The 25,636-nt window shown below is 43.3% G+C and overlaps 1 protein-coding gene across 12 annotated transcripts in view; it reads right to left on the minus strand.

Moving 5' to 3' along the window:
• The window catches only part of RBM20 (RNA binding motif protein 20), a 199,105-nt gene that overhangs the window by 72,880 nt on the left and 100,589 nt on the right, over positions 1 to 25,636 (minus strand). For 2 of the 12 annotated variants that reach the window (XM_081541099.1, XM_081541073.1), the window contains exon 2: positions 4,438 to 4,528. The exons of 9 other annotated variants lie outside the window; for them this stretch is intronic. In XM_081541099.1, the coding sequence (XP_081397225.1) occupies positions 4,438 to 4,528 (91 nt within the window). The remainder of the gene's footprint in view (positions 1 to 4,437; positions 4,529 to 25,636) is intronic. One more of the 12 variants, XM_081541128.1, reaches the window with a different exon arrangement.

Below are 25,636 nucleotides of genomic sequence, written 5' to 3' on the forward strand. Positions count from 1 at the left end.
TAGGTCACTAGCCCAAGTGAAGAACAGTGTGCACATAAACATGAACACCTTGCATATACCGCCCCTTCCCCCTGGACCACCTCCTCCCTACTCCCCCTCACCTGAATAACAACCATCCTTCAACATGCAGCTCATATGGCACCTCCTCCAGGAAGCCTTCTCTGACTTCTGCCCCCATCCAGTGTATGCTGGTATCTCCTCTGTCATCCCCCATAATGCCCTGCAGTTCTATTAAGCCTCAATTACACTCTAGCTCCTACCACCCTCACTAATAATTATCTACTCAGTCACTCATCTAATGTCCTCATACCCCACAGTCATTTTGAAAGCAGTAATTATGTGTCCATTTCATGTCATAGTGCCTGGCACACAGTAGGTGTGTGGAACCAATAAACACATCCATACTTGTACACACCTGCTCCGTGTGTATGTGTGCAGAGATAATAGCTGTGTATCACATTCTCAATTTGTTTCCTGGCTAAATGTTCCATGTGCGCTGCTACAAGGCTTTGAAGATGAAGCTCTGTGGAGAATGTGGATTAGACTCAGTCTTTGAACACTGTCAAAATTATGTAAATAACCACCAACCACATCAAGGATAGAATTCTAAAATATTCAACAAACAGACTTGTTGCCACATTTTTCCTTTTAACTGAATCTGAAGAAAATGCAATTTCAGTGTGCAATCTGAGGAGCTATGTGTCTAATCTACACAATTCTGAGATGAAACACATGCTCCAGGAATGGTCCCTATGTTTTCTAAATTTTATTTTCAGTTTATAGCACTGATTTTTTTTCTGGTAAATGTACAAGGAGGATTATAAAATTCAAGTTAATATTAAATCACAATAAAAGTTTAATTTTAAAGAATTTAAGTTCTCACTCAATAAAGCTGGTCTTTTCCTAGAGTTGCCTGACTGTTACCCTGGACATTTTAATCAGTGTAATTTAAGCTAAATACTAGGAGTCCCTATGAAACCGAAGAGGTGTTGAGGGGTATTTGGGGAGGAGGCCAAGAGAGACACTGTATCTGTTGTAAGTCAACCCACTTCTTAGAGAGATTCTGCCACGAATAACTGTACATCTTATTGCAATCAATTCACCCTGCAGACCTCAGTTTTCTCATCTGTGAAATGGGAGGGTCAAATGAGACAACATTTAAAGCTCCTTTATGCTTTGTGATTTTAGGATGGTGGGTGTTTTCCTAAAGCTGTTATTCATGACACACAGAAAAGTGAGGATGATCTGGCCACAGTGTAGACAGATTTTGGCCCCGAGAAATCTGAGTTTCTAGCCTCTACTGCTCCTCTAGTCCTGGGTAACTTCAGGGGCACTTAACCTCCGCTTACAGATACGTCTGTAAAATGACAAAGTGAAACCAGAGCAATGATTTTCAGGTGCTGGGGGGAGGGGCATCAGGAAAGTTTCAAAACGCAAATGCTGGGCTTACCCCCAGTTTCTATCTTAGGAGGTCTGAGTTGGGACCTGAGTATTTGTGTTTCTAACAAGTCCAGGTGATAACTGATACTGCACTTTCAGAAGCACTGAACTAGACAAGCTTGAACTGACCTTCCAACTCTAAGAATCTATGGTGCTGGGTTATAAAGAATTTAGTAGCAGTTGTATTTTGGGGGAGCCACTTCTGTCTACTAATAGTGCAGTATCCCAGGAAGGGGCTTCCTTTTCCATGGGAGTTTCAGACACTGCAAAAATGTGATTATTCTTATACCTAACTTCCTTTAAGAGATTCAGTCGGCATGTTCAACAACATTTGACCTCCCGGAATCCAAATGTTCAAGGTTCACAAACCTCAGGTAATTTAGTGGATTGACTGGCTCAGTGTTATGTTATCTTTGTTGACTAGGAAGAAAGCATACCTCCATTTACACTGAGTTAGGTTATGCAGAGGACAGAGGAGTCAGACTCCAGTATGTCAAAAGTTCTTTAGTCAAGCAACATCATCATTATGAGAAGGCCCACCTCCCAATCTCACCCTAGACTTAAAAACGAAGTTTTTGATAAAATCATCTGTATCAGTAGATTTCAATGGTATAGCAATTACTTGGGGTGTTTTTTAGAATACTGATACTTGGGCCCCATTTCCAGAGATTTCTTTTCACCCTAGGCATTAGAATTTTTAATAGCTATCCCAGGAGATTTCAGAGGAATCAGAAACAAAGTTTGAGATTCACCTATCTCTAAAGGAATAGTATCAATCTGTTCTTCTTTACCTTGATCCCCACAAGCCATTTTTGTCACTTACAAACAACATGACCATGTGTCTTAAATTGTACTTAAGAATAAACACTGAGATTTTTGTAAGCCCACAAAAGGTCACAAACACAGCAGGCAATCGATCAACATTTCTTAGCTAGAATGCAGCATTTTTCACACAATTCAAAAAATATTTTTTGTGGCAAGACTTGTCCCAAAGTATATAATAGTTTTTGCTGTAGGAAGCTGGGTGAGGTTTACTGGGATATGACTGTTGCTTTCTAAATGATAAGCACCTTGAAGACATCATCCATATCCTAAAATCTTTCAAATTCCTGAGTGTCTGTCTGGCTCGGTGCCGGGCAAATTAGAGGCGGTGAACAAACACTTATTCAACTCACTTGGATTTACGATTGTCTCTAAGCCCATGGGAACGGAGACCTTAGCAGAATATGCTAAGTGATTCATTCTGGAGTATGAGGTATATGTTTCCTTGTGTTCTGGGAATGTGCACTGTTTAATTCTTCCAAATTCCTTAGAGTAACTGAGAGTATTATGGATGGGACTTTATAAATACACCATATACTATTTATTTGAGAAAATGGAGAGAAGTTTCTGGTGCCTTAAAAAACCTTTCTGACTACAGCCGACAAAACACAGATGCCTCCCAAGGCAGAGAATATTCTATGTAGGTGACTTCTGAGTTTTGCCTCTATTTTACAAAGCTGTGGTCCTATGAAAGTTACTGTGGAGAGGGGATGAAAGACAAAAAGCAACAACAGAGGGACAGGCCCATCTCGGTTACATGTGCGCGTGCCCTTATAGCCATTTTCTCAGATCACCGCAAATTAAACCTGTGGTTCAGATCCAAGCAAGATTGAGAACTGCCTTGGCTGAGGCAAGTAAGAATGGTTAAAACCCAATGGCTGGCTTTTCACTCAAAACTATTCTCCAGCCCTTTCCCCTGCCACCCCATCCATTGCTAATTAGGGGAAGCCAAGGCTTGACATGTACACAGTCCTCTATGGTAAAATTGATTATTATATTACTCTGGAAAATAAGGAAGTCATTTTGTTAAAAATATCAAATTCCACAAAATCATACATGGCAGCTGTTAGTATATGTGTGGGGGGGAGGGGTGAGTGTGTGAAAATATTAACCCTCTCCCCTTCAGTTTTCTGACATCTTGACAAAAAAAGTGCACAAAAAGAAAGGAGGAAAAAAAAAAAGATTCCAATGCATGTAAGGCAGAAACCAATAGTAAAGCTAACATCTGGACTTTTTTAGGGTTAAAAAAATTCCCACGACATAAGACACATCATACATGGCATTTAACCAGAGTGCATTTGCTCTGACATACTTGCAAGCAGAGCACCAGTATTCCTCTCTCGAATGTGTCCAAGCAACTTTTAATTGCATCAGATGAAGAAACGAGGTGAGTCATGTTTGGTTGTGCCTGAGCCTGCTAACAGACCATCACATCCATGTCCAACTATGTCCCCTGAACCTCAGGACATAAGTTTAGGTACTTGCTTGGGGACTGTTAATATAGTTTTGCTTTGTAATTTAAAGATATCTAAAGTTGCTGAAATGCATATCACAGCTCCTGCAGAGGTGCTCAGAACCGACTTGCGAGCATGCTTTTCTGGCAAAACACCCCTGCTCGTGAATCCTAACACTGCACTCCCCTCCAGTTCATGAGCCTGACTCTGCACTCAACAGATACGGGACATTTCAGATGCCTTAAAGTTCATTTTCCATCATCGACAAGTTCCAGCAATGAACACAACAAACCTCAACCTTCGGAGACCCTCATAATTCATAACGTTTCGGGATTTTGAAAATGTCCCCTTCCGTTCCCTCCGATCTGGTGACAACGCAATCTGTTTTCCCGTAGCCACGCGACTTTTCTTTATAAAAGAGTTTAGTAACCAGCGTAAAAAGAGCATCTAGACTTCCTTGACATTGGGATCGCTGATTTCACTGGGGTCATGAGGAGCTGTTTTAGGTCACATGTTACTCCTGCCGTTGTGAATCATTTATTACAACTTTTTTAAACAGGAGGGGGTGGGGATCCACACAAATCGCATACTCATGCACAAATGCTTAGCGCCAAGAACATGGTCAGAAGTGCTGCCCGGACTAGAGAATTTAAAAAAAAAACCAAACCCTTGAGTTCCCGTTTGGGCTGGGGAAAGGTAGGATGATGTCATGCAACCTTACCTTTCTGAAAAAGACCAGGGCTCCTGGCATGGAAGGCTCACCTGAGGCCACCGAAGTCGGGAGTCATTTTGGGTGCCACGCGTGTGCCTCCCTAGAAAATTCCAATGACATTCTACCAGCTTTCTGCATGCCAATCATGACAAGCGTCCACTTAGACGCTCCCGAGTCTGGGAAGGGGGCAAAGGAGGGGGGACGCGAGCAAGGGAGCCAGCGAAAGAGAAGGAGCACCCCGGGCACCACACACCCGGCTGGAAGCAGAGTCACATGCCGCCAGGAGCCATTCCTGTGGCATTACACATGCTGAGTGTAAATGGCAAACAATATCAGTCCATGTTTATGCCTCTCACATGTTCTCAGCCTCTTCACATATCAATGCCCAGGCCAGCTCTACGCAGACAGGATGCCTAAGACCGCTTCTGAAGGAGGGAGTCTGGAGCTAATCATGAGGCCATTTTTAATAAAATTCCAAAGCCTTCAGTCCTGGTTTACTTTCCTATTTTTTGTGGGGGGTGGTGGTGAGAGCGCTTTGTTTATTCGCTTGTTTTTGACTCTGGGTCTGGTCCTGAAGAACCCCAAAAGGACCCCATAACGACGCTTAGCAATGCAACTGCCTCACATGGCGTGGTCACACTGACTCCCAACCCACAAACTTCCTGATTGGCTGGCCCCTCTTTTTAAAACTTTTGTGAAACAGGAGGAGATGGAGTGAAGTGACCCATCATTTCACCATCCCAAGTAGTAACTGCAACATTTTTCAGCAGGCTGTCTACTGCTGTAAGTAGGGGCTCGTAATTGGAGGTGAATGTCCCCCACAGTACGCTCTAGACATTTTGCTTCAGAATTGGGAGCACTACAGGTGTCTACTGGGCAGAGGCCAGCGGTGCCGCTAAAATCTTACAATGCTCAGGACAGACCCATAAACAAGAATTACCAGTCCAAGATGGCAATAGTGCTGCAGCTGAGAAAATATCCTACAGCTAAGTACCTCTAAAAGTCTTGCAAAAAATATGACACCAAAAAGGGGGGGGGGGATGGAAAGAAGGAAGGAAGGAAGGAAGGAGAACAAAGACAAGAAGCCCCTCTCTGTGAGGCACTGACCGGAGGCCATGGGTCCCCTGATGGACTTGGCCTGACTTACAGTTTAATTACTTAGGAAGTTGCTCACTTGTCTCCCCAGGAGCCACCATTCTCCTGCCACTTTTCATCCTCTTCTCTTTATAATACTTAATCAAACCAAGTAAACCTTCTCGTGACTGTCTAAGTCAAATGCTGCTGTCTGCAGGTGCCTCATTGCCAGGTTAAACAGAGCTACCATCACCCCTTTGTGTCCTGTCTGGACCATCTGACGTTCACCTGTGATGCCCAGAATCCTATATAATCCCTGCTCAAAACTATTCAGGAGGGTAGGCATTTTACAAGGTAAAACCTTCCCAAAAGAGCTTAGAAAGGCTGAGGGATGAAAGCTCATGGCGTTCTATTCGTCTGAGACTTCTAGGTGGGGGTCAGGGGGGGTGGTCACCAGCTTCGGGGAGGTTCGTCTCCACACACTCAGGGTGTGACATTCCTGCAGCCACTGGCAAGTCGAAGTGAAGGCCACTCTCGCCTGCCTGAACAGTCGCCCACCAGAGGCCGGTCCACAGCCCACTTACCCACCGAGCTCCCTGAGAGCCCGCGGGCTCCTTCTTCCTAATTTAGTCATAGCCCACAGGCTGCCCCAGGCACCCTGGCTCTCTGCTGCCCACTCAGTCACAGACACCTAAAGGCGCCAGTCCCAGATCCTGACGCACAGGATCCAGCCAGCCTGGCTGCAGCCGCCTTTCTGCTCAGGCCTGGGCCCCGCCCACGATCAACTAGTCCTCCTCAAGGCGCGAGGTGACGCCATATTTTGCCCTTCCTCTGTCTCTTGTCTCATCTTATTACAGTCGGGACGTGCTTAGGATAAGGGTTTACTACAAAGCGCTCCACCACACACGTCTCCCCAAACCCACAACTAAGGCTCTGCCTTTCTCCTGCTACCAAGCCATCATTGACAAGTGGATGGGAAGGGTTCAGGGGCCCTGGGCTGGAAGAAGCAGGAGGCAATTCTGTCCCAGATGAAATGCTGCTGTTTATTACGAGACTATGGAGAAGGAAATGGCAACCCACTCCAGTATTCTTGCCTGGAAAATCCCAGGGATGGCAGAGCCTGGTGGGCTACCGTCTATGGGGTCGCACAGAGTCGGACACGACCGAAGCGACTTAGCAGCAGCAGCAGCAGCAGCAGCATGAGTTCCTTGAGGTGACACAATGGAAGGGGATCATTTGGCCTCTGCTCCAGGAGCGACATCCCAAAGCAGGTGGTGTAGTGACCCTTGGTGGAGGTGCAGGAGGGGGCTACACACAGTACCATGAGACGCACCTGGCAGGCGTATACAGCCCATGGGTGAATGGTGAAGGCAGTGGAAGATTAAGAATAGGGAGGTGGGAAACACGGCTTCATGGCACCTGGCTTCATCACCAACTCAGTCTGTGGCCTCCAGCCCTACAGAGTCCTCAGAGCGCAAAACATCCAAGTGCTAAGCACACAGGAACTTAAGGGCATAACATGTGGCCATGCAAAGTGAAGTCTATAATCTACTTACTACTGAATGTTAAATTAAAAACCAGGTTCTGTAAAAAACTAAAAATAGAATTATCATATGATCCAGCAATCTCGCTCCTGGGCATATATCCAGAGAAGACAAAAACTCTAATTTGAAAAGATACAGGCACCCCAATTTTCACAGCAGCACTATTTACAATAGCCAAGACATGGAAGCAACCTAAATGTCCATTGACAGATGAATGGATGAAAAGATGGGGGTGTGTGTGTGTGTGCAGAATGGAATACTACTCAGCCATAAAAAGAATGAGATACTGCCATTTGTGGCAACACCGATGAACCCAGAGATTATCCTACTGAGTGAAATAAGTCAAACAAAGACAAAAAATATGATACCATTTCAAGTGGAATCTAAAAAAAATGATACAAATCAACTTATTTATAAAACAGAAACAGTCACAGATATAGAAAACAAATTTAGGGTAACCAAAGGAGAAAGGAGTGGGAAGGATAAATGAGGAGTTTGGAATTAGCAGATACACACTGCTATACAAAAAAATAAACAAGGTCCTACTGTATAGCACAGGGAACTATATTCAATATCTTGTAATAAGCTATAATGGAAAAACATATAAAAGTATGTGTATATAACTGAATCACTTTGCTGTATAACAGAAAGTAACACAACATTGCAAATAAACTAAAATTCAATTAAAAGTTTTTTAATCAAAAAAGAAACCAGTGCACAGAATTGTATATACATTACGGTCATAGACATGTAAAAGGCAAAACAACCCTTAGGTAGAAAGAAAATTCTATCAGAGAACATACCAAAATATTAACAAGGGCAGCTGAGTTTAGATGATGGATTCTTAGGTCATTGCTTCCTCCTTTCTCCTTTGGTAAATGTTCCAATTTTTCTTTAATAAGCACATTTATTTCTCAGGGAAAAAAACATTATTTTTTCAGGAACAAATGAATTCAGTTGGACAAGCATACTGCACCATCTAGCTTATAAAGATTTTTCAATGAACTCCCTTATATTAAATTGTCCATCAAGGCTCCCTGCCATAGCAGGCACTTCTCTGTTGGAGAACCATTATGCCAAAACGTAAGGGCAAGGCACCTGGGGGAGCGAGGCATCCATGTTCGCTTGTGGAGGTCCACGTACAAGATTCAGGTGTGTTTTCACACTTGTACGCCAGGAAGGGACTTGCACAAAGTAGGTGGAGGAGCCAGCACACTGTTCAGGGGTCAGCAAAGGCCCACTTTAGGACCTCAGACTTCTGACCAGAGAGATCAAGGTCACTGGCATGAGACAGCTTCTCGTGTGGTACATATACACAATGTTCTACATATATATATATAATGGAATATTACTCAGCCATAAAAAAGAATGAAATTGGGTCACTCACAGAGCCGTGGAAGAACCTAGAGTCTGTCATGCCAGAGTGAAGTAAGTCGGAAAGAGAAAAACGAATATCATACATGAATCCAAATACATGGAATCAAGAAAAACAGGACTGATGAACCTATCTGCAGGGCAGGAATAGAAACGCAGACATAGAGAACATTGTAAAGCAATTACCCTCCAATTAGAAACAAAAAAAAAAGTCGAAGTCTGCAGCAGCCTCTTTCCCTTTCCCACTGCAGGTCTGGGGGTGGGGAGGAGGACCTCTCACTTAACTGCAGATGGCTAAGCAGGGCCGAAGGAAAACGACAGGGTCATAGCTCAACCTCCAGAAGCAGGCTTGGGCCCACAGACTCAGTCTCTCGTACCCTTCAGAGTGGGACTAAGTAACTGCGCCTTCCATGGTGTGTGGAAGCACAATGACTAATCCAGGCCAGGCCTGGACTAGAGACTACAGCCGGGCCTCCTCTAATCTGCAGCACACTGACCCTGGACAGGCTACTTTATCTCTGTGTTTGGCTGAGAATCTTGCTGGAGCTGAATCCCCACCTGCACTGGAGAGGCAGAGCTGGTCCCTGTGGCATCCACTCCCTCCCCAACTCTGCTGGGATAAGCCAGAAGCTGCTTGGAATAGCCCAATTCTTGGCCAAGAGGTACAGAGGTTTCCACGGCCTAAGAGATCCCAGCACACACATGGCATGTGAGAAAACCACTGCAAACATTCCTAGAGTCTTTTTTTCCCACTCCTTTCCTTTCCTCTTTTCTTTCATAACCTTTTCAACAGAACTGGCAATTCATGGTGAAACTATCTCCAAAGACCAGTTTCTCTTTATAACCAGGACTGATTATGCCATCCTAGCTTGGGACAGGGGGTTGAAGGGAATATCTAAGCCAGAAAATATGGAGCCTTGGCCCCTGAAATAACTGGAGAGAAGTAAGAAGAATGCAGAATTGACATTGTTGTTCAGTCTCTATGTCATGTCAGAATCTGTGACACCACAGACTGCAAAACGCCATCCATTCCTGTCCTTCTCTATCTCCGGGATTTGCTCAAACTCATGTCCATTGAGTCAGTGATGCCATCCAACCATCTCGTCCTCTGTTGCCCCCTTCTCCTTCTGCCCTCAATCTTTCCCAGCATCAGGGTCTTTTCAAATGAGTTGGCTCTTCGCGTCAGATGGCCAAAGGATTGGAGCTTTGACTTCAGCATCAGTCTTTCCAATCAATATTCAGGGTTGATGTCCTTTAGGATTGATTGGTTTGATCTCCTTGCAGTCCAAGGAACTCTCACGAGTCTTCTCCAACACCACAATTCTAAAGCATCCATTCTTCAGTGCTCAGCCTTCTTTATGGTACAACTCTCACATCCATACATGACTACTGGAAAAACCACAGCTTTGACTATACGGACCTTTGTTGGCAAAATGATGTCTCTGTTTTTTAATATGCTGCCTAGGTTTGTCATAGCTTTCCTTCCAAGGAGCAAGTGTCTTAATTTCATGGCTGCAGTCACTGCAGTGATTTTGGGACCCAAGAAAACAAAAATCTGTCACTGTTTTCACTTTTTCCCCTGCTGTTTGCCATAAAGTGATGGGACCAGATGTATGATCTTAGTATTTTGAATGTTGAGTTTTAAGTCAGCTTTTTCACACTCCTCTTTCACCTCATCACCTCTCTAAAGAGGCTCTTTAGAGACCTCCTTAAAAGAAAAATTGTAGAGGTTCCAGTCTCTTATTACAAAAAGGTTCGAAGAAAGAACAAACACAGGATTCGTTCCCAGAATGAACAAGCAAGATCTATGTAATGGCTACATCCTGCAAGACAAAGGCCAGCCCTGCCTGTGAGCAGAGGAAACCAGTCAAGAGTTGTGAGTCAGATGATGTGGGAATGAGCCCTTCCTAGAAAAGGAAGCAGGTTCTTTGTTGGGCAGGGGCTTTTCGTTCTCATCTGGTTAACTGTTGTTCCTCTGCAGGTTCTCCAGGGGCTCACAAAACAGAGGCAGGAAGCAATTGTAAGTTTTCCAGATTTGCTCTTTGAAGACTGGGCCCAGCTTCCAGACACAGATCCCATGCTAAGTTTTCAGGGGCCCCATGTCCCCAGGACCTTTGCAAGGCCTCTCCTTGCAAGGCCTTTCTCTAGATCTGCACTGTCCAAGAGAGTAGCTATTAACACATGAAGCTAAGTTATTAATATTAAATACAATTTAAAACTCAGTTCCTCAGCTGTACCAGCCACAGTAGCCATGAGTCACATGGCCACACATACTGGATAGCATGATATGTAACATCTTCAGCGTGCAGCAAGTTCTACAGGACATCACTGCTTCAGATCCTCATGTGACGAGCCCCTTCTCAACCTCAGCTTCCTGTGCTACTGTCCCCTTCCCAAAGAGGCCCACCTCAGACCCAGGAACCTAAAGGAAGTACAGTCACTCTCCGTCCCTTTATTCTACCTTTGTGGATATCTGAAATTATCTTGTTTATTTTGTGCTTTATTGCCTGTCACTCCCCTGGAATATAACCTCCATGAGAACAGGTCTCTTTTATTGCCGCCTTCCCAACGACCATACCTGGCACAAGCAGAAGCTCGGTAAACACTATTGCATAAATGACTCACAGGAGAGTCTACCCCAACACTCTGGGATCAGGGGACACTAGCCACCCAACACAGCTGCATCTTATTTCCCCACAGGCCAAGATAACATCCAAGCATGGGCCCATGAGATCACCTGGGGAGACTGAGGGTTGTGGGCGTGCCCACGGTAATAGCAGAGTAGCCAACACCCAACCTTGACCTGATTCTCCTCCAAGAACACTGGTTACCTTTCAGCACCGCTACCAGTCAGTCAACAGTGCTGTGCCCAACACCTGCATTGTCTTCCTTCTCTGCTTTTGCAAAAGATCAAAGTTAACCTCTAACACAGTGATTAGATACTTTCCAGCAGGTGATCACTTTTCTTCCATGTGTATATACAAAAGCAAGTAACAGTGAGATTTATCCTAAGTTTAAGGAGTTGGTATTTTACTCCTCTGCAGACTCTTGTGCTTTCTGATGCCTCCTCTGGGAGAAGAGGAAGAGGAAAGGGAGGAGGAGTAGGAGGAGAAGGTGAGGAGGGGGAAGAGGAGAGGAGGCACAGGGACCGGCCCACTACAATTGTGTTTTACTATTTACTTCAATTAAAATTTGAGTGGCAAGAGTATTACATTCAGCAAAACATGACTCCATGGATAAATGCTAGAAGAATATTAAGATATAAAAGTTGGAAAACATACCACATATCACATGTTATTGAACTTTCCTAACAAGCTAAATACAAAGTCATCCTTGCTTGGGATCAAAAAAACTCAGGAGACAGAGGAGGAGGACATAGCAAAAGAGCATGTGCAATGAAAGGAGAGCAACAGGCAAACAGAAAGCAAAAATAAAAGCAGGAGGAATCTGCGCTCAAACTAGGAAGGAATTCCCATAGTCAAGGAAGCTGGGGGGCTAGAAGCTAACAGCCTGACTGCTTGCCAAGAAAGAGAGAGGCGGCTTGGAGAATCTTCCTAGTGTATCCTCTAACTCTTGCTGAAGAAACATCTGATTTTAAGCTGGTTTCCCCTGAAAGGCACACACTGGCAACTGTCTACTGAGCTCTACCTGCACTCTAAGTGCATTAATTAAAAAGTGCATCAAACTCATTTGTGTAGAACAATGCACAACAGTGATTTTTTAAAGATTTTTTTTGACGTGGACCATTTTTAAAGTCTTCATTACTTCTTACAATATTGCTTCTGCTTTATGTTTGGTTTGTTTTTTTTTTTTGGCCAGGAGGCATGTGGGATCTTAGCTCCCCACCCAGGGACTGAACCTGAGCCCCCTGTATCAGAAGGCAAAGTCTTCACCACTAGAACGCCAGGGAAGTCCCAGCAGTGATTTTTGAGTGAACTGGCAAAGAGAACACATCTTCCACTCCAACCATGTTTTATTAATCAAATTCCAACATCCATTCTAAGATGATTTCCAGAAAACTGAGTTTATTCTGACGCATAAATCACTCATTAATTCTTGTTTCTTTGTCCAAGACTGCATGAAGCTTTGTCCAAGATAAGCAGCAAGATTGGTTGCCATCTTTCTTCACTTTGTCTTTCTCCAGGTCTCAAAAAAAAGTTGGCTTAAAACTCAACATTCAGAAAACTAAGATCATGGCATCCGGTCCCATCACTTCATGGCAAATAGATGGGGAAACAATGGAAACAGTGAGAGACTTTATCTCTTTGGGCTCCAAAATCACTGCAGATGGTGACTACAGCCATGAAATTAAAAGATGCTTGCTCCTTGGAAGAAAAGCTATGACCAACCCAGACAGCTTATTAAGAAACAGAGACATTACTTTGCCAACAAAGGTCCATATAGTCAAAGCTATGGTTTTTTCAGTGGTCATGTACGGATGTGAGAGTTGGACTATAAAGAAAGCTGAGCGCCAAAGAATTGATGCTTTTGAACTGTGGTTGTTGGAGAAGACTCTTGAGAGTCCCTTGGACTGCAAGCAGGTCAAACCAGTCAATCCTAAAGGAAATTAGTCCTGAATATTCATTGGAAGAACTGATGTTGAAGCTGAAACTCCAATATTTTGGCCACCTGATGCAACGAACTGACTCATTTGAAAAGACCCTGATGCTGGGAAAGATTGAAGGCAGGAGGAGAAGGGGATGACAGAAGATGAGATGGTTGGATGGCATTACCGACTCGATGGACATGAGTTTGAGTAGGCTCTAGGAGTTGATGATGGACAGGGAAGTCTGGAGTGCTGCAGTTCATGGGGTCGCAGAGTCAGATGAAAATGAGCGAGTGAACTGAACTGAAATGAACTGAGGTCTTAAAAAGAGAAGGGCGGCCACCTTTATACTTGACCAAAGGACAGCTGCCTCCCAGTGAAAAGGTCATACTTTCAGAGATGACCCCAGTTTTGTAAGGGATGCTCCCTGAAGTGTGGGGAAGAAAGAGAACTCCAGCCAGCCAGGCCAGTCAAATCAACCCTCATGAGCAATGGGATGACAAACATCACAGATCAGCCTCACAACCAGCTTCAGGTCCCCCCTCAATCTCAGTTTCTCTCTTAGAATACTTTGCAAGATTATAAGTATTCTGGAGGCAAGGATACTGCAATACCCAACATGATGCTTTCCAGATGGCAGAAGTCTACTAAGTGTTTTCTGAATCAACAGATGATTTACAAGCTTTTCCTCCTGTTGACTGTCATTTCAGAGGCTTCCATCCAAATTTGGGATTGGAAGATCAAGGGGTCAAAAATTCACTCTTGACATGTGAGATTTAAAGTTTTGAAGACTTGATCCAAGACCAACTGGTCAAAGCGTGCTGCTGAGGGTAGGCCAAAGAGCGGACTCATAAACCCGGCCCAAGCATATGCACTTATCCACCGCCAGAGTCAGCAATCCACCTTCACTGTCACAGACTCACGTTGCAGTGCTCAGGCATCAGGCCACGAGAGAGGCAGCTGCTGCCTCTACCATCTGAGTCAAAACCAGCTGCCCTCCCAGCTGCCTCAAATTTGAAAAAGCTGGACCTCCACAACTACAGGGCAGTTCAAGACCAGGGTGAGGTGGCAGGGAAACCAGCTAAGAGTACTTTTCCTTTGCCGGTTATTTTTTCAAGGCAAAGATGCAACTTATTAGCTAATCAACTGAAGATACACCTTAAAGAAAGAACAAGTGGTGTCAAGCAAGATGGGCTCTTCAAATTTGTAATGTCACTGGGACATTCCATCCAAGACTCACACCTTTTTCCCCTCAAATTCTACTCTAGATCAGTCTTCCAAAGGATGATTGCTAAATCTCTTGCTGTTCAATCGTGCATTTGTGTCTGACTCTTTGTGACCCCATGGACTGCAACACGCCAGGCTTCCCTGTTCTTCACCATCTCCCGGAGCTTGCTCAAACTCACGTCCATTGAGTTGGTGATGCCAGCCAACCATCTCGTCCTCTGTCGTCCCCTTCTCCTCCTGCCCTCAGTCTTTCCCTGCATCAGTTTTTTTTTTTTACAGTGAGTTGGCTCTTTCTCATCACGTGGTCAAAGTATTAGAGCTTCACCTTCAGCATCAGTCCTTCCAATGAATATTCAGAGTTGATTTCCTTTAGGATTGACTGGTTAAGACTAAATCTGTTGACACACACAAAAGAACTTATGGGCCTACATTCCCTTGATCTTCTTGTACTATAAATTTCCTAAGGGTAAATATAGTTGTTAAACACAAATGCTTAATTTTATACAATAAAAATGGAATAGCTGTTTCCCATAAGGGCAGGTTAGGTAATAGGTTACTCAGATAAATCTTCTCTCTGAAAAGAAAAAACTCTGGATAAATCACCTTTAAGCACTTAGGAGCTGAAACAATAGTGCAGCCCTGCCAGGGCAATTTTGAGGGGAAGCTTGAATTCAAAGAGACCAGAGAACTATTTGAGAACCCAAGTTGCTTTCACCTTAAAGACACTGGAGGAGTAAGGGTAACAGATATCCAGGCAAAGAGGACATTCAATGTAAAGACTTACAGGATACTTCTCCCTGCATGAAGCAGGGCCCCAGAGTACACTCTTAGAATTATGAGGACTCTGAACTGATCTGTCACTTCCTGTTTCTCCCCAGCTCCACAGGCTAAGGGAGGTTGCTTTGTACTGAAGCAGAGCAGGAGGAGGAAAAGGAAGATGGAGAAAATAATTTTGAGAAAACGTGGCCATAGGCCCACCCTCATGCACATTTCATCCCAAGAATGTACAGCACAGATGGGCAAGGAATTTGGTTTGATGTGATCGCCAACTTGTAGTGTCCCAAAAAGGCAGTCAGAAGGAGGACAGTACACTTATTTCAAGTCTCATGGAATCTCCACAAAAAATGTTTTAAGGGCAATAACCAGCAAAACAGTTAAAAGATAAGTAGATGCACAGAGAAATAAAGCAACATGAGTGAGACCCAGTATAAACAATTGAGAGCAGAAACAGACCTGGACAGATTTAGGATATAGACTTATTAAGCTTATATATGCTTACCACATGAAAAAATGAGACAACAAGTTCACAAATAACTGAAGGGAAAAGGCTATAAAACATGAGTAAGCAGATCTGGAAGAGGATCAAACAGAACTTCTGCAAAGAAAAAATATAGTAACAAATTAAAATTTCAGTAGAAGTGTTTGGCAGCAGATTAAAAACAATGGAAGAGAGGATTATAAACCAGAGGTAAGATCAGAGGAAAATGTCCAGAATATAGTACAGAAAAATAAAAACAGGGAAAACACAGAAGAGTGAGTTTACAACTGGAGGATATAGTAAAAAATTCTAACATACATTTCACTGGAGTCCCAGAAGAGGAGGAAAGGGGGTAGAGGGTTGAGATAATTTAGAGGAGACAACAGCTAAGGGTTTTCCTGAACTATTGAAAGATACCATGAATTCAAAAGACCCAGAGACTACAAACAGAATAAATATAAAGTAATGTACACCTAGACACATCATAGTGATCAGTAGCCAGTTATCAAAACAAAGATTAAAAATCTTGAAGAAAAAGTATAGATTACCTAAAAACAAATGATGAGTAGATGGAGAGATAATATCTCAACATCAAAAATGAAAACCAGCAAGAAAATAAAATGATGAAAAGACAGTCTCCTTAATAAATGGTGCTGGGAAAACAGTACAGCAACATGTAAGAGAATGAAACTAGATCATTCTCTAACAAAATATACAAAAATAAACTCAAGGTGGATTAAAGGCCTAAATTTAAGACCATATACTATAAAACTTCTGGGGGAAAACATGGAACAGTCTTTTAACGTAAATTGAAGCAATAATTTTTTTTGATCTGTCTCCTAGAGTAAAGGAAATAAAACCAAAAACAAACAAATGGGACCTAGTTAAACTTAAAAGCTTTTGCACAGCAAATGAAATCATAAACAAAATGAAAAGACAATCTATTTGGGAGAAAATATTTTTAAGTGATGCTACCAACTAGGGCTTAATTTCCAAAATATACAAACAGCTCATACAGCTTAATATAAAAAATAAAACAAATAACCCAATCAAAAACTGGGCAAAATATCTAAACAGACATTTCCTAAGAAGACATACGGATGGCCAGCAGGCACATGAAAAGATGCTCAACATCACTAATTATTAGAGAAAAGCACATCAAAACTACAATGAGGTATCATCTGACACGGGCCAGAATGGCCATCATCAAAAAGTCTACAAATAAATGCTAGAGAGGGTGAAGGAGAAAAAGGGAACACTCCTATACTGTTGGTGGGATGTAAATTGGTGCAGCCGCTATGGAGAATAATATGGAGGTTTCTTAAGGAACTAAAAATAGAGCTAGCATATGATCTAGCAATCCCACACCCGGGCATGTGTGTGTGTGTTAGTTGCTCAATAGTATCTGCCTCTTTGTGACCCCATGGATGACTGTAGCCCTCCAGGCTCCTCTGTCCATGGGATTCTCCAGGCAAGAATACTGGAGTGGGTTGCCATTCCCTTTTCCAGGGGATCTTCCCAACACAGGAATTGAACCCAGGTTTTCTGCATTACAAGCAGATTCTTTACTGTCTGAGTCACCAAGGAAGCCCACATCTGAGCATATGTTTGGAGAAAACTCTAGTTCAAAAAGACACGCACCCCAATGATCACAGCAGCACTATTTACAATAGCCAAGACAGGTAAGTAACCTAACTGTTCACCAGCAGACGAATAGATAAAGAAGATGTGGCATATATACATAACAAAATATTACTCAGCTGTAAAAAGAATGAAATAATGCCATTTGCAGCAACATGGATAGACCTAGAGATTGTCATATTAAGTGAAATAACTCAGCCAGAGAAAGACAAATATCGTATGATATGTGGGATCTTAAAAAATGACACAAACAAACTTATTTACAAAACCGAAATAGACTACAGACATAGAAAACCAACTTATGGTTACCAAAGGGGAAAGAACGGGGAGGTAAATTAGGAGTTTGGGATTAACATATACACACAACTATACGTTGATATGGGCTTCCCTGGTGGCTCAGATGGTAAAGAATCTGCCTGCAATGTGGGAAACCTGGGTTCCCTGGGTTGGGAAGATCCCCTGGAGGAGGGCATGGCAACTCACTCCAGTATTCCTGCCTAGAGAATCCGCATGGGCAGAGGAGCCTGGCAGGCTACAGTCCACGGGGTCGCAGAGTCAGACATGACTGAGTGACTACGCACAGCACAGCTGATATAAAATAGATAAACAGCAAGGGCCTAGGTATAGCACAGGGAACTATATTCACAATCTTATGATAACCTATAATGGAAAAGAATCTGAAAAAGAACTGAATCACTTTGCTATACACCTGAAACTAAGACAATATATACTAACTACACTTCAACTTTAAAAAATGGTTTAAAACTGGAAGCCAGAAGACAGTAGAATCATATCTTTAATATGCTGAAAGAAAATAAAAATCAACATGTAGTTTTATACAGTCCTGTGCAAAGATTAATAATGATCTCCAAAGATAACCAGGTCACAGTCCCTGGAACCTGCAATATTACTTTATACGGCAAAAAGACTGCAGATATGATTAAGTTAAGCACCTCCAGATGGGTGGATTATCCTGGATTATTTGTAGGTCCTCAATACAATCACGAATGTTACTACAAGAGAGAGGCGGAGGGAAACTCCACACAGAGGAGAAAGTCATGAGAGAGGAGATGGGAGATTTGAAGATGCTGCAATGCTGGCTCTGAAGATGGGGGAAGGAGTCACGAACCACAGGATACAAGGAACACAGCTCTAGAAGCTGGAAAAGGCAAGGCAACCATTTCTGCCCTGGAGCTTCTGGGAGGAGCACAGCTTTGCTGACATCTAGATGAGCCCAGTGACATGGAGTTTGGGTATCCAGCCTCCAAAACTCTCCAAGGATAAATATCCTGTTGATTTAAGTCACCACATTTGTACAGCAGCCATAGGAAACTAATACAACTATCAAGCCTATCCTCCCACAAGGAAGGTGAAATTCAGGCGTTTTCAGGCATGCAAGACCTGAGAGAGTTCCTTATCAGCAAAGGAGATTCTAAAGGTTGTACATCAGGCAGAAGGAAAGGGATTCTAGACGAAGACTGGAAACACAAAAAGGAGGAAAGAGCGCAAGACAGTGACAAATGCACAAATAAAACTGAACGCTGACTGTGTAGCACAATTTATTTCGTGGTGTTCTTCAAAATATACAGAATTAAAACACACAGCAATGAGAGAAAATAAGTGAGGAGAGGGTAAATGTTTTGGAGTGTTCCAAGGACCTGGTATTACTCAATGGGAAATGAAAGCTTTCATCAACCTTAAACTCCAAGTACGAATATTGTAATTTTTAGAATACAAAGAGCACATAACTTTCAAAGCAGCAGAGGGAAACACAGATGGTAAAACTAGAGAGAAAGCAGGAAGTTACTGTAAAATGTAAGTGAGGAAAGAGGCTGGGATGGATCAGGTACTCTCAGAGGCTCTGGGAGCCAGTAGCATCCCATTCATCCACCTGGTGATAGTTACATAGGTGTTTATTTGTTGAAGGCTGCATATATGTTTTAAGTATTTTTTGGTGTATACACAATTTTTTTTTGCAAAGGAAAATAACTGAAAACAACAATCACATATGTACCCCTTTCAACTATACTATGTCCAGACTCTTTCATCTCAGCTCAGTGTTTAGCAAATCAGATATCCATGAGTTCTCCAGAGGACATTCATCCAGCCTCATGTTTACAGACAAACAAATTCTTATTTTACCTAGTTTATAGGTGATGCAACTGAAGTCTAACAAAGTTGAATGATTTATCCAAGGCCACAGTGATTTCATCCAGATAGTTATCTGAGAATAACTTTTACTTCTGCTTTTCAAAAATAAAGCAAATTCTATTTTTCACAAACACATTTGAACATTTTCCAGGGTTGTATCTGTCACACTGAGAGAGCTCCAGGGCTGAGCTTGCATCCTCTTGCCTCTAACTATTTGCATATTTAAGTATGACGTGCTAGTGGCCAGAAACGTGTGAGTGCTTGAAATTAACAGTAGTTTTGCAAGACTCCCCCTTAATATTGGTGCAACAATACAAGAACGGGGATTAAAGAAAAAAACAGGACACATAATCAAGCCTGGACTTGAAGTGGCTTCCCAGTGAGATGCTCACCAAAAACAACACTGCTAAAACCACAAGTCATGCATCAAACCAAAGGCAAACAGCACCGTACCAGGAAGGAGACCAAGGAACTCATTCAGGGAGGAAGCCTCACACGGTCCTGTGGAGGGGGTGGGGGGAGAGGAGCAGAGAAGGTGGAGAAGGAGAAGCACAAATAGTCACGGTGGCTTAAGAAATAAATCTGCGTGGTTTTAAAGAAATCAATTTCATCTTGGTCTCCATCTTGATACAAATAACTGCTTAGAGGGCAATTTTATTTATTGCTAATTTTTAATTACAACCTCCTAACAGATCAAAACAACTGCCATAAAGCACAAGACTTTCAACACTGGTCACTGAAAACACAGCAACTTCACATTTGCCTCTGGGCAATGTCCACTTTCCCAGGTCCCTCTCAGCCTCAGCCTCTGCTATGCAAACACTATCCTATCAGTGCGCTCACTCAAATGAGGACACTCTCTTCATGGATGTCAACGAGCTAGTGATGTAGTTTATAAGTTGCCAAGTCAAATCACAGCCAGTACTTTTGTGTTTCAAAAAGGGTGGCCATTTTCATTGCAATCCTTCAGGTCACAGAAAGCCACAGTGGATTTTTTTTTTAGGGCATCTCTAGAGCCTGGGGCTTCCCAGGTGGCTCAGTGGTAAAAAAAATCTGCCTGCCAATGCAGGAGACACAGGAGACGTGGGTTCGATCCCTCAATCCGGAAGATCCCCTGGAGGAGGAAATGACAACCCACTGTCCAACCACTGTCCAAACGCTTGGACACCGCTGAGCATGCACACCCCATCTCTAGAGCCTACCCTACAAAACACTGTTGTGATGACAGAATGAAGCCTCTGAAGGATTGCCCAAATGCCCTTGCAGGGAAAGAACCTAGAAGATGCAGTTGTTGTTTAGTCGCTCAGCCATGTCAGTCTCTTTGTGACCCCGTGTACTGTAGCCCGCCAGGCTCCTCTGTCCATGGGATTCTCCAGGCAAGAATACTGGAGTGGGTAGCCATTTCTTTCAGGAGACGGCTAAATGAAGTAAAGAGTGGAAGAAACAGAGAAGGGAGGAAAAGATAGGAATCAGGCTGTGGTAGAAAATGAATTTCTTTAGTACCTGCAGTGGAAAGATGGAGATGAATGTAAGGAGTGCGTGCCTACACTCCCAACCTGATCCTGCTACAACTAGCACTCCATTTCGGTCCTCAACTGAGTCTCATAAAATTCATTCCTGTGGCAAAGAAGGGCCATTAGAGGATGCTCTGCTTCTCCACTCTGATTTTGTTGTCATTGAGCACCTGACCGGTTTCACAAGGACATCATGTAAGGTCTGAAGAATGTGTCCACACACACAAATCATTTAAGATGACGGAAGTCTTGGTCACATGCCCTGCTGGGGTTGAGAGCAGTGATAACTGTAATTATAAATACTCAGCCAGTGGAAAACTGTGCACCACCCCCTTCCTGTTTTCAAAGTCCTCTTTCTCCCTCTCTGCAGGTAAAAAGGAAATGACCCTCTACACCACTCTGGTGTCATCTGGTGAGTTCCATTTCACAGATGAGAAAACTAAGGCAGGACAGACCAGCAGATCCACAGGTGAGTGGTAGGATTCCAAGACTCCTGTTTCTAAATGAATAGCCCACAGCAACCACCTTGATCCAAACATCATACCCCCTTAGCAACCCTGACATTCTTACCCACCCTACCCCACCATACCCGAGTGAATTGCTCGGCTCTTTTTCAGGCTCTGACTCCAGAGCAAAAATAATGGAGACCAATTAAGCCGGGGCTTCAATGTCAGTAGCATGCCACTCCTGCTCAGTGGCAGCTAATTAAGAACCTCTGCCACTTGGTAGGGAGCACACTTGTCACTACAGGGCACCCAGATCCACCCTGTTGAGGAAAACAGCAAGGTCAAATGTCTAACAGAAGTCAGGCGGGGCCCATGAATTAAGAGGTCAGGCAAACAGGAACTGACTGCAGTGATAATCGCCTCCCTGTGCTTGTACAGAACTTAGGCTTGTGACAATGCTCTTGCCTGTGCATTCTTCTTTTTCTGCTCCTCCAGCAGTTGTTAACCTCTCCCACAAAAAGAAGAGAAAATGTGGAAGCTGGCAAGGGAGAGGACATTAGCAGACTTTTGTTTTCCAGAGTAAAATGTCCTTGAGAAGGAGGGTCTTACTCAGGGACACAGCTTGCTGATGGCAGCGCTATGGTGAGAATCAGACCTTTGGGGTCCAGGCAGTTTCCCTTACACAGCTGCAGCTTTCGCACTGCTTGCTTATTTGGGTTGAGAGTTGCTTTGTGTTTTCTTAAAAACAAATTTAAATACAAATATATTTATAAATGGGGGGGTGAACTGGAAGATGGCAGTGAAAAGTTACAAACTTTCAGTTATAAGGTAATAAGCACTAGGGATAAATGCACAACACTGCTGTATGTTATGTATGAAAGTTGTTAAGAGAGTAAATCACAAAGAAAAACCTTTTTTCTATTTCTTTAATTTTGCAGCTATTTGAGGTGATGGATGTTTATTAAACTTAACTGTGATAATCATTTCATAATGTAACTCAAAGAATTATGCTGTGCACCTTAAACTTACATTGTGCTGTATGCCAATTATATCTCAAGGACTTCCCTGGTGGTTCAGTGGATAAGAATCCACCTGCCAATGCAGGGGACATGGATTCGATCCCTGGTCCAGGAAGGTTCTACATGCCCTGGAGCAACTAAGCCCATGGGCCACAACTACTGAGCCCGTGTGCTGCAACTACTGAAGCCCGTGCACCTATAACCTGAGCTCTGCAACAAGAGAAGCCACTGCAATGAGAAGCCCATGCACCACAACAAAGCATAGTCCCCACTGGTCCCAACTAGAGAAAGGCGGTGTGCAGCAACGAAGACTGAGTGCAACCGAAAACAAATAAATAAATAAAAATATAATTTAAAAAATTATATCTCAGTAAAACTTGAAAATAAATAAAATTTTAAAAATGTAAAAAATATTCATAAATGTAACAAACTTTATGTTCCCACCATCCAGAATCAACCAATGTTAACATTTCTTCATTTTTAACATTATGGGTAAAGTTGAGTTCCTGGTCTCATTCTCTCCCCTCTCTCGCTGTCCAGAGACAACATCTGTGTGTATACTTCTAAGTCAGATCCTTCTACTATTCACTAATAAATAACGATATGCTAGTAAGTTGTCCTGTCTATGAATGTACCACTGTCCATTTATTTTAGACTTTAATATTTTTTACTGGAGTGTAATTGCTTTACAATGTTGTGTTAGTTTCTGTTGTATAGCAAAGTGAATCAGCCACACATATACATATAGTCTTCTGCCTTGGATTTCCTTCCTATTTTCTAATAATGTTTTATGATACCTCCATTAAAGCCTTATGTATGTTTTATTTGATTCCTAGGTACCATACAGATTAGTTGCTATTAAAATATATTTTTTCCTAGTGCATTTCCTATAGGTTATTGCTACACTGAAATGTTATTGCTGTTTGTATGTAGATACTGTACTCTGCACTATGTTTACCTCTTTTATTACATATAATGTTTTCAAAATTCTTGAATTTTGAAGGTATACAATCAGATGATGTTCACATAAGAAAAACTTTAGCCTCTATTTTCTGTCCTTAAGCTTCATTTCTTTTTCTTGTCTTGTTGCATTGGCTAGATCCTCCAGCACAATGTTGAATAGCAGTGATATCTAGTATCCTTATCTCATTTCTGACTCTAGTTGTAAATGTTTCTAAGGTTGCCCTAGTAAGCATGATGCTGGCCACAGGATGGCAGCTGCCTTTTTTACGTCCTCAGATGGCATCTTCACAACTAGGAAGCTTCTTCAGTGTCTGTGCGTTCAGTTGCTTCAGTCATATCTGACTCTTTGCAAACTCCATGGACCATAGCCCGCCAGGCTCCTCTGTCCATGGGATTTTTCCCAGCAAGAATATTGGAGTGGGTTACCATACCCTTCTCCAAGGGATCTTCCCAACCCAGAGATCAAACCCACATCTCCTGTGTCTCAGGAATTGCAGAAGATTCTTTACCACTGAGCCACTAGGGAAGCCCCAAGCTCCTTCAGGGCAAGGCCTAAATCTCATACATCTTTCCACTCATTATAGTACAGTGCTGGTCACATAGTTAGTGCACAATAGATGGTTAATATTGTTCATATACTTTTAAACTCGTCTACTTATGTTTATTTTAACATTTTTTGCTTCTCTAACCTGCATAAATGTGGTAGACACCTCAGCAACCCTTGGCTAGATGGTTGTAAGATGAGTGTTCTTCAAGTGTGTGTGTGTTCATACTTAACTTCATGGAGATGATAGCCTAAGTAGTGAGGCTATGGAGGTTCATAAAGAAAACAAAGGATTCAGGTTTTCAAAAAGTGAATTCTTGCAAGTATTTGAGATTTGATTACCCTCTGGAGACTGTTTATCTGCTCATTCCTCGTTCATCCCATATAAGTGAGGATTAACTGGAGAGACTAATCGGCCCCTGGATGGGTCACTGACTTTTTCAGATTCACAAGGATCTATTACTTTGTGTAGAGCAGCAGCTCCACAGGCAGGAGAACACTGCCCTCACGGTTCAGTTGGAGTGATGCCACACACCTCTGGCTTCTCAGCAATTCCTGGGAGTCTGGCCAGCATAGTCCCCCTGAGGCTGTGCACACAAAACCACCAGGAACTCCATTCATGCTGATGAGAAAATGCCTGTGGTGAGGAAGAGAGAAACAACTACAGCCCACGCTTCTCTCTCATGGCTCAAGTTCCTGCTCCCTGCCCTCCTCAGCTGCATCCCCAAGTCATTTCCCCCAGTGATCAGCTCACTTGCCTGAGGTATATGGAGGAATGAGAATATCAGGAGATGGGATGATTGTGACCCCCACCCCAAACTCTCCTTAGCCTCGTCCAAGCCAACAGCTGGAAAGGGAAAACTGGATAATGGTGCGCATGCAGGGTGAAATCAGAAAGACTGCCGGCAGTGACCTGCTCCTGGGCAGCAGGGTGCAAATGTGGGAGCAGGCTCAGGCAGTGGTGAGAGGCTCACACTCTGCTGGAGACAGAGGGCCTGGGTTCAGGTCTCAGCCCCACCACTTACTTGTCTTATCGCCACAGGCAAGCTTTCAGTCTCTAAGTACCTCATCTGTAAAATGGAGACAGGCACCATGGTCCCAAGCTCAACTACAGCATGGGCCAGGGACAAGGGATAGTCTGCTTAGTCCCTGAAACATCCAAAGCCCCTAAAGGAAATTTTTCGCTGAAGCTAGAGACGTAAAGTTCCTGAATGGTTGGCTTGAAGGACCAGGGCAAACTGAGAAAACTGGGAATAAGTTACTACCTGGGTGCCACCAGGAAGACTCATAAAGCCTTCCCTCACAGTGCCATGAGAACTCCTTTATTACTCAGCAACCAGGCTCAGCACCCAGCCAGCTCAATGTGGAACAAAGCAGAAATGAGAGAGGCTGAACAGGATGGCTGGACCGCAGGGCCTCCTACAGGATCCCCTTGGGCCCATCTTCACCTCCTCACCTCCCTCAGACCCCACAGTCACCACAGAGGCCAAATCCTTTTGAGTCAGCCTGAACTACAAATGGCAAACTCATCACTTCTTGCTGTTCTCACTGCCAGTTCACTAGTCAATATTCTCACCTGAATGATTCTAATACCCTTTCCCATCACTTCCAGGCCCTCATGGAGCTCCATGATGCTACCATGACCATGGTGCTCATCTTCCTGAAGAGGAGCAGTCACTGCTCTGCTCAAAACCATCAATGGTTCCTACTTGACACTGAATGAATCCAGACATTCCAGAAAGACATTCAGCCCTGAGCTGGATTCATTCCCCACCTTGTTTCTCTACAGATCGTATGCATGAGCCACCTGGACTCACGGCATTTACCCAAACACACCTACATCTTTCACCCCTGAACTTGGGTGTTCTTTCCCGTGTCACAAGTGTCACTACTCTGTGACAGAATGA

Source organism: Giraffa tippelskirchi, chromosome 2 (assembly GCF_054371585.1).
Source record: "Giraffa tippelskirchi isolate mGirTip1 chromosome 2, T2T-mGirTip1v1.2.pri, whole genome shotgun sequence".
In the NCBI taxonomy this organism is placed as follows: domain Eukaryota; kingdom Metazoa; phylum Chordata; class Mammalia; order Artiodactyla; family Giraffidae; genus Giraffa; species Giraffa tippelskirchi.